This window comes from Misgurnus anguillicaudatus, chromosome 18 (genome assembly GCF_027580225.2).
Source record: "Misgurnus anguillicaudatus chromosome 18, ASM2758022v2, whole genome shotgun sequence".
NCBI classification, from domain to species: domain Eukaryota; kingdom Metazoa; phylum Chordata; class Actinopteri; order Cypriniformes; family Cobitidae; genus Misgurnus; species Misgurnus anguillicaudatus.
In genome coordinates this window covers 7,793,258-7,803,079 of record NC_073354.2, presented here as the reverse complement: position 1 = coordinate 7,803,079, position 9,822 = coordinate 7,793,258, and the positions used below count along the sequence as shown (strand labels likewise).

Sequence of the window (9,822 nt, the reverse complement as noted above, 5' to 3'; positions counted from 1 at the left end):
TCATTTTCTTATTCTCATGTTCTAAACCTGTATGAATCATTTTCACACTACTTCCATCATATTTGTTTTCCTACTATGGAAGTCAATGGTTACAATCAGCTGTGTGCTCACCATCATTTATCAAAATATCTTATTTTGTGTACATCAGAAAATGATTTTTTTTTTAATTTTTGGATGAACTACCCCTTTTATGGAATAAACTCAACTATTCACCTATGCTCCTGTCCAGCAGGTGGCGGTAATGCACCAATACATTTGTACAGCAAAGTTGCCAACGAGCCAATAGGCGCGTTCGACTTTGTGGTGCTGCGCAGATTGTTCAGACTATGACATCAAAGTGCCGCGAGAGCGATTCGAATGCTTTGCATTAAAAATGTTCTCGCGATGCTTGGTGTCATAGACCTATAGTCTGCGCAGAGACGCATAAAGTCGAATACGTCTAATGTCTCTAACAGCAACATGAGGACTCTGTCAAGACTGAAGAGCTGCCTGTCAAACGGTAAAATGATTTTATTCTCATCGTATCTCAGAAATAGAAACGGCGATTTTCATATAGAAATGTCAAAACTTTTCACAATATGCGCATACAGTAAACACAGTGCAATGTACAGATTACATACTGCAGAAACCGCACTTACGTTAGTAGAGTGTGCCATTGACCAACATAGAGTAGGTAACTTATGTGTAATAGTTTACCATTTTATTTTAAATTATAGATGCTGTATGCTTTGTAGATTATAATGTACAACATTTGTCAAACAATAACGTGTCTAAACAACATACAGCACACTAATCTAAACACGTATGCTACACTTCAGTGTGCTTGACTTGATGAATCAACCCAAAGGGATATCAACATGAGTTTTAACTTCTAGTGATATCAACGTAAATTATTTTATGACTAGATGGTAACCAAATGGATAAATGTAACTGGATGTTACACATCAGAGGTAATAATGTGATGATAATGTAACATTCAACTTTTTAAAATGTTTATATGTTTATTTCTTAAGAAACAGATATGCATTTGGCAGCCCCTTTTCATCTAAAGCAACTTATAGACTAGTGCCTTCAGTCTTTACATTTGATGATCAGTATGTGTGTTCCCTGGGGATCATAACCTTTGCACTGCTAATGCAATGCTCTACCAATTGAGTTACAAGAACAATATACATTCATAGTGTGTACACTGACCGACTATATACTAAGCAGTATGCAGTATGTAGTGCACTGCTGTTCCATTTTAAACACAACATCACTGGAAATGAAAGGCCAAGGTGAGCGCAGTGAATCCCAGGATGCAGAATTCCACACACTGTGGCTGCATCGATATGACATATTGTGCTGTGTACTGCCGCTTGACAAACATTTTGTAATGTAAAGCATTTCTCAACATTAATCTTGTGCTGTATGTTGTTGTAGTGTCATGGACCGTGTGGCGAAACAGATGCCGCTGGAACTCCTCCATACACAGACTGGAGTCAAACACGACCCTCCTGAAACACCTCGCCTCTAAGATCCACTCCACCGGTCCTATTTCAGTAGCTGAGTATATGAGGGAAGCCCTTACCAATCCAGTGTCAGTATGTGTCACAACCCTTTCATCAATCACATATAAAAACCTAACATCTTAAGAGTATTGTTAACTTTCAGGCAAGCCAACATCAAGCTTTCTTACTAGCTTTGCTGATTGTTTTCTTTTAAAGGTCACGTTCTTTCTGATTCCATTTTTAAACCCTAGTTAGTGTGTAATGTTGCTAAAATAGCATAAATAATACCTGTAAAATGATAAAGCTCAAAGTTCAATGCCAGGATATATATATATATATATATATATATATATATATATATATATATATATATATATATATATATATATATATATAAATAAATAGAATTCGCCTTTCAAAGCCTACAGCAAACGGTTTGGACTACAGCCCTCTACTTCCTGCTTTAATGACATCACTAGAACAGTTTTTTGACTAAACTCCGCCCACAGGAATACGTCAGTTGCCAGCTAAGCTAACTGCAAGCTAAGCTGCTATCAAATCACAACACACTAAACAAACTACACAATCAGAACTCGTTACGTATTTCTGAAGGAAGGACTTCATAGAACAAGGAAGACATCAGCCTGTTTTTAGGACACTGAAAACAGCGCTATACAGATAAGTAAATTGTGCGAAAAATACCACGTTTTTTTACACGTGAAACATAAACACGTGTTATATTGCGCACTGTTAACACAATCAAAGCTTCAAAAATACAGAAAGAACGGGACCTTTAATAAAAAGGTTGAAAGTGTAAAAACATCCTCATAGCTCTTGTGTGAACTGCATGATAAATCAATGATCAGGATAGCATAGCAGACTATCAACAGTATCTACCTGTTCTTGTTGTTTACACATGAACACAACCAGCAGGCAGGATTACGTCTAGACATTAGAAATGACAGAAGTTAGATTGCAAGATTTAGGGTCAGTTTTCTGGACAGGGTTTAGATTAATCAGGGCTAGGCCTTAGTTATATTAGGACATTTAAGTAGTTTACAAACATACCTTACCAAAAACAACAGTGGTGTGATTCTTGAGACCAAACAATGTCTCTGTTATATCTAAGACAATGTCAGTGCAAGATGTTTTTAAATTAAGGCACCTCAACATGCGTTTCAGTGTGACTAGGATAAGTCCTGTCAGGGAAATCGCCCCCTAAAGTCTGTTGCTTGTATTTGCAGGGCTATTACACGAGGAATGACATGCTTGGACCGGATGGAGATTTCATTACATCACCAGAGATCAGTCAGATTTTCGGTGAAGTAAGCATTGTTTTGGTTGCAGGTATAATAATATAGGTGAATGATATTGTTACCTAAGCTGTTTGCTATATCAGCTGTTAGGTGTCTGGTGTGTCAGCGAGTGGATGGCAGCTGGAAAACCCAGCCCGTTTCATTTAGTGGAACTTGGACCGGGCAGAGGCTCATTGGCCAGTGACATCCTGAGGGTAAATACAAGTAAATTTCGAGACGCAGCAGATCGGTATTGTATATGTCAGATGCATCCAAGTACACTAGTCAACATTTGAAGTGGATCAAAACCTTTCCTAAAAGTTGTCTTAAAGGTGCAGTGTGTACATTTTAGCGGCATCTAGTGGTGAGGTTGCGAATTGCAACCAACGGCTCAGTCCACTGCTCACCTCTCGCTTTTGAAAAACATAGAGAAGCTACGATAGCCGCCACCAGACAAACATCGTCAGTGACAATTTAGTAAAAAGATTTGTCCGTTAAGGGCTTCTGTAGAAAAATGGTGGCACAAAATGGCAACTTCCATGTAAGGGGACCCTCGGTGTATGTAGATAAAAAGGTCTCGTTCTTAGGTAATAAACATATAACGGTTCATTATGAAAGGTTTTCGTACACCCCTGATAATATAGTTTTGTATATTATTTTGCATTTCTGTCAAGAGATCCTTCTAAAAAATTACACACTGCACCTTTAAAACCATTACCCAATACCCGTTCTTGTCTTAGGACAACTTTGATGAACGTTTTTGATCCACTTCAAATGTTGACTAGTATATTAAATGACGTACAATAAATTCATTTCTGCTCATCATCCATATTTGTGATCAGCATGGCAAAGTTATCAAAGTAAAACACAAGCACATTGATTTTTATTTATACAAATTTTCAAGAAATAATTGTACACATCTATTTATTCATTAGTTATTCACTGACAGTTTAATCCTTAATTTCTTTCTCTTTTAAAGGAAAAAAAACTTTTGTTGATACTGTTACTTTAAAGCAAATGCTGTGTTTTTATGTGCCAGGTCTTTAGACAGTTAAAAAGTGTGCTGGGTGAGGCGGAGGTGTCCGTTCATCTGGTTGAGGTCAGCCCAAAACTGAGCCAAGTTCAGGCCGAGTATCTCACCAGAGATCAGAATCTGGTGTGTGATGATGAAGATGAGCTGGTGTACCGCAGCGGAACCACACACGCGGGTCTGCCTGTATACTGGTACCGCAGGATTGAGGACGTCCCAAAGGGTACGCAGGCAACACACTGACATTTTGACAAATTCTAAAAGGTCTTGGTTTGTGACCCTCTTTTTTTCCTCTGGCAGGTTTTAGTGTCTTTCTAGCCCATGAGTTTTTTGATGCACTGCCCATTCACAAGTTTCAGGTAAATAAGTAAATTCATAGTTCAAATGTAAGTTTTACATAAAGTTTTAAATACATGTCTTGCCAAATGCACAAAAAAGACAAACTGGGTAAAGGAATATACTGAATTTTTTAAAATTTATCTCAGTTTCACATGTGCCCCTGTTAAACAAGCAATAATTCTAGGCACACCTGAAACTTATATTACATCTTGTAAAATGCACATAATATGTGCCCTTTAAAGGAAAACACCACAGTTTTACAATATTCTTACCTTAACTTAGACGAATGAATACATACCTATCTTTTCTCAATGCGAAATAAAACATGGTGCTTTTTAAGGAGATTAAAAAATGAGAACTGTATCATATGGCAGAAGAGCACTTAGTTTGCAGCACTTCGACCTGGCACACAGTAACATCATCACGTCTGACTACTACCCCTCTTGCTCAAACTTCTGTCAATATTACTGCGCTCGAGTTCGAAGTGCTGCAAACTAAGTGCTCTTCCGTCATACAATACAGTTCTCATTTTTATCTGCTTAAAAAAATTGTCACGTTTTGTTTTGTGCCACCATACTTACTTGTGTAACTACTCATGTAAGAGACTTTAAAGGAATATTCCATTTTCTTAAAAGAAAAATCCAGATAATTTACTCACCACCATGTCATCCAAAATGTTGATGTCTTTCTTTGTTCAGTCGAGAAGAAACAATGCTCTTTGAGGAAAACATTGCAGGATTTTTCTCATTTTAATGGACTTTAATAGACACCAACAATTAACACTTAACTCAACACTTAACAGTTTTTTTCAAAGGTGTTTCAAAGGACTATAAACAATCCCAAACGAGGCATAAGGGTCTTATCTAGCAAAACGATTGTCATGTTTGACAGGAAAAATAACAAATATGCTCTTTTAAATCAACAACTTTTCGTCTAGGTCCGGTCCAGCGCGACCTAACGTAAATGCGTAGTGACGTAGGGAGGTCACGTGTTACATATATAAAACGCACATTTGTGGACCATTGTAAACAATTAACTGACACAAAGACATTAATTAGTATCAGTTGACATACAACAACGTCGGAACGGTCCTCTTTCAACACACTTGTAAACACTGGGGCGGAGTTTTGCATTCGTCTTCTGTGACCTCTTGACGTCATGACGTATTGCGTGTGGTCACCTGGCGCATCATGACCGGATCTAGACGAGAAGTTGTGCTTTGAAGGTGTATGTTTGTTATTTTTCATGTCAAAAGTGACGGTCGTTTTGCTAGATAAGACACTTATGCCTCGTTTGGGATTGTTTATAGTCCTTTGAAACTCCGTTGAAAAAAACTGTTAAGTGTTGAGTTAAGTGTTAATTGTTGGTGTCTATTAAAGTCCTGCAATGTTTTCCTCAAAAAACATAATTTCTTCTCGACTGAACAAAGAAAGACATCAACATTTTGGATGACATGGTGGTGAGTAAATTATCTGGATTTTTCTTTTAAGAAAATGGAATATTCCTTTAAATAGGGAAAACATGGAAGTGTTTGGTGGCTTTTAAATTCATCCCTGTTTGGATCCTAAGGAATGAATGGGGCTAGGCTAAATGCTAACATTCACGAAGCGCTGTACAAAGATTAAGTGCACGGATTGAATAAAGATAGGTATGTATTAATTCATGTAAGTTGAGGTAAGAACGTAGTAAAATATTAAAAAACGCTGGTGTTTTCCTTTAACAGTCCGGGTTAACAGTCTTGTCCCTTGTATTAAATCAGGAAAATAGTAATAATTACCTCAAATAGAAGACAATAGCATTAACAATACTATCATAGCAGATTCAATTAATATAATGCCATAACCTTAACTGTAAAGTATATTTTTCCCATATAGAGAACAGAGAAAGGCTGGCGGGAGGTTTTGGTTGATATTGATCCTGAAAGTCCAGATAAACTGAGATTTGTGCTTTCTCCCAGTCCAACGCTGGCATCTGCAACACTTGTGCAGGTGAGTTCTCATACCGGTGTTTCTTTTGTTGTTTAAGAGGAGATGCTGTTTATTTTTTGTGTCGGTATCTCATGAGTAACTCAAAACCGTAGCTGTTAATTATTTTTGCAGCTAGATGAGAGCAGACGGCATGTGGAAGTGTGTCCAGAGGGTGGAGTCATCATTCAGAACCTGGCCAATCGAATTGCAGTGGACGGGGGAGCGGCCCTGATCGGAGACTATGGACATGATGGAACAAAAAGCGATACGTTCAGAGTAAGCACATGATTGTTATATGGGCCTAATGTACAAACGTTTATCAACTAACTGCATTTAAAACATATTATATTTAGGCTAAAAATGGATAAAGGACTGTGGACAATCTATTCAATCATTAAATGTTTTTAAAATCAGTCATTATTTTTCTACAGAATCTCAAAGCGTATGATTCAAAAGTTCAGTACATCCCTGAACATACTTTTATTTAAACGTAATTGTGTTTCATGTGTATTTCAAATCATTATATATTTGGGAATTGGCCATTTTGAAATACAAAATTTTGAATTTTGCTTTTAAAAGGCAGTACAAACACAGTGGTGTATTATTATTAAACTTGATTTAAAATTTGAGAACCTATTTGTCACTTGTGTAACCGATGTAGGTTTGTTACTTGTGGTTAACAAATAATGTTACAAATGTAAGACTGGAATTAAAAGGAGGAAATCAAAATAGAAATGTTTTCGTCCCAACATTATACAGAGACCGTCTGTTTTGACATGTTTAGTTATGGCCTCATTTTTTGTTGCAGGGCTTTAAAGGACATCAGCTGCACAGTGTATTGGTCTCACCTGGGATGGCAGATCTTACAGCAGATGTGGACTTCAGTTACTTGAGAAAGATGGCAGGAAATCAGGTGACCTGCCTGGGACCAATCACACAACAGTCCTTCCTGAAGAACATGGGCATTGACGCACGCATGCAGGTTAGAATGAAAGTGTTAAAGCAACACTATGTAGTTTCCATGTAATATTGACTTACAGCTCCCCCATGTGGTAGAAAAGTGCAACAGTGACTGGTATCAGACACTCTTTTGCAGGCAGGGGGAGGGGCGGGGCTGTGTCCTCTACCCTCCACCTCGACTTTCAGAGTGTGCTTGTAGCAGCTAGGAGGCTGCTCAGGTTGCAGCAGCAGTAGAATTTGTCCAGTTAAGAGTTGTTCTATCACTGAAATAATTTTAGAGACATTATTTAAAGGTCGAAAAACTACATAGTGTTGCTTTAAATGGTACCCGACTATAAATAAATGTATGGCGTAATACATTAACACTGGGATTGGCTTTATCAATGTGAAATAAAAACAGTACAAATGTCATAGTTTTAATAACTTTGAAAAAATATTTCACTGGAAGGCCGTCATTTTGTTTACATCACAATCTATCATGTCAAAAGGTGGCGATCAAATCCCGTCTATTAACACTACAGCGATGTAAACAAGTCTTCAATTAGTTGAAACTAAAATGATGTGAAACAGAAGATGAGAGTTATAAATGCACACAGACAGTAGGTGGCACTATGTGGTCTTGATATCTGCATGCTATTAAAAATACAAGAACATTAATGTCATCTGTTCAGCACTTTCAATATAAACCTGAGAGTAACTTCAATGATGAACAATACAGAAAACATACAAATGAAAGATGATAAGTCAATCTAAACGAAAGAAGAGATTCATACTTTTCCATATACTAAACAAGGGAATTACATTCAAGCAGTTTTAAAGCTTGTAGAAATTACTGTCACAGGAAAAACTTCTAAATATTCTATTATGATTGTCAAAGATGAGTTTTACGTGATAAAATTATCGGCTACAGTAAGACTTTTAAGTAATGAGAATATTTAAAGGAATGGTCCATTTTCTTAAAAATAAAATCCAGATAATTTACTCACCACCATGTCATCTAAAATGTTGATTTCTTTCTTTGTTCAGTCGAGAAGAAATTATGATTTTTGAGGAAAACATTTCAGGATTTTTCTTATTTTAATGGACTTTAATGGACCCCAACACTTAACAGTTTTAATGCAGTTTAAAATTGCAGTTTCAGATGACTCTAGACGATCCCAAGCGAGGCATAAGAGTCTTATCTAGCGAAACGATTGTTATTTTTGGCAAGAAATATAAAAATTTACACTTTTAAACCACAACTTCTTGTCTTCCTCCGGTCCTGTGATGCGCCCACGCGACCTCACGTAATTCCGTAGTGAAGTCGAAAGGTCATGTGTCACATATATGAAACGCACATTTGCGGACCATTTTAAACAATAAACTGACACTGGATCATTCGACATACAACAACGTCAGAACGTTCCTCTTTCTCCACACTTGTAAACTCCGGGGCGTAGTTTCGATACGTCATCCGTGACCTCTTGACGTGATGACGTATTACGTGAGGTTGTGCTGGCGCGTCACACAACCGGAAGAAGATGAGAAGTTGTGCATATTTTTTATTTTTCTTGCCAAGAGTGACAGTTGTTTTGCTGGATGGGACCCTTGTGCCTCGTTTGAGATCGTTTGATGTCTTTTGAAGCTGCAATTTTTGACTGCATTGAAGCTGTGGAGTGTTGGGGTCTATTGAAGTCCATTTAAAGTGAGAGAAATCCTGGAATGTTTTCCTCAAAAAACATAATTTCTTCTCGACTGAACAAAGAAAGACATCAACAATTTGGATGACATTGTGGTGAGTAAATTATCTGGATTTTATTTTTAAAAATGGTATAATCCTTTAATGTTTTTCGCAACGGAAAACGTAGAAGGCAAATATAAAGTATGAATGCATGCAAGTCTTAATAGTTGAGGTACCCTTTAATGTCTGTATCTAATGATTCAAACATCTGAAAGTCATATTTTGTGATGTTTTTTTTTTTTTTGCTGTTGTCAACCTACATAATATGAAGAACATTCTGTGAAAATCTTGATATCTTAAATATTGACTAAGTAAGATCATGTCAAAGATTGAAATCAAAGTGAAATCAAACTTTTGATGCTTCTAATCTCATCATTAGATTGATACTTTAGTCTGGATTTCACAGACAGGGTCACATATTAGTAAATTGAAATAAGTATATTATTAAGTATAAGTTTGTCATGTTTTCTTTCAGGTCCTTTTGAAGAGCTGTCATGACAGAGACTCGAGAGCACAGCTTATTCACAGCTATGACTTCTTGACTAACCCTGAGAAAATGGGACACAGGTTTCATTTCTTGTCTGTGCTGGATCAAGATCGGATCTCTTTAAATAAAGGACATGAAAAGCCTGTGGCTGGTTTTACTGAACTGGTCCGGTAGTGAAGAGTCTCTCACAGGCTATGAAGAACTAGATGAGAGATGTTTCATCTGATAGATGCAACCCTGTGCTGGACTTTGAGTGTCTGATTCAGACCAAGAACATATTGTATAGTTTGAATGTTTGCAGTTCTTATTACAGTATCAGTACATTTATTAAAATAGCTGGAATCACTTTTTGCAGAAGTCTGAAATCATTTTTGTGTTGTGTGTGACGTTCTTATTGTAATGTTCATTTGAAATAAAGCTACATTTAATTGGCATTATAGAAAAAGGTCAACATTTTTCCCTTTCATTATTATTTGGAACACTAAAAAGAACAAAATATTGACATTCATTGCTTTGATCACATTCTCAGTCTGT

General features: G+C 36.8%; 1 protein-coding gene across 2 annotated transcripts; it reads left to right on the top strand.

Annotated features, from left to right (window-relative positions):
• The first annotated feature begins 348 nt into the window (after window positions 1-348).
• On the top strand, window positions 349-9,735 carry ndufaf7 (NADH:ubiquinone oxidoreductase complex assembly factor 7). 2 transcript variants are annotated; one of them, XM_073855718.1, is made up of 10 exons: window positions 349-499; window positions 1,423-1,583; window positions 2,735-2,815; window positions 2,890-3,000; window positions 3,825-4,038; window positions 4,116-4,174; window positions 6,029-6,142; window positions 6,254-6,397; window positions 6,930-7,103; window positions 9,277-9,735. In XM_073855718.1, the coding sequence occupies exons 1-10, from the start codon at window positions 460-462 to the stop codon at window positions 9,460-9,462; spliced, it is 1,284 nt and encodes a 427-aa protein (XP_073711819.1). In that variant the 5' UTR covers window positions 349-459; the 3' UTR covers window positions 9,463-9,735. The 2 variants fall into 2 exon arrangements, with proteins under 2 accessions (XP_073711819.1, XP_073711820.1); XM_073855719.1 differs by lacking the exons at window positions 349-499; window positions 1,423-1,583 and adding an exon at window positions 2,012-2,179.
• The last annotated feature ends 87 nt before the right edge of the window (window positions 9,736-9,822 follow it).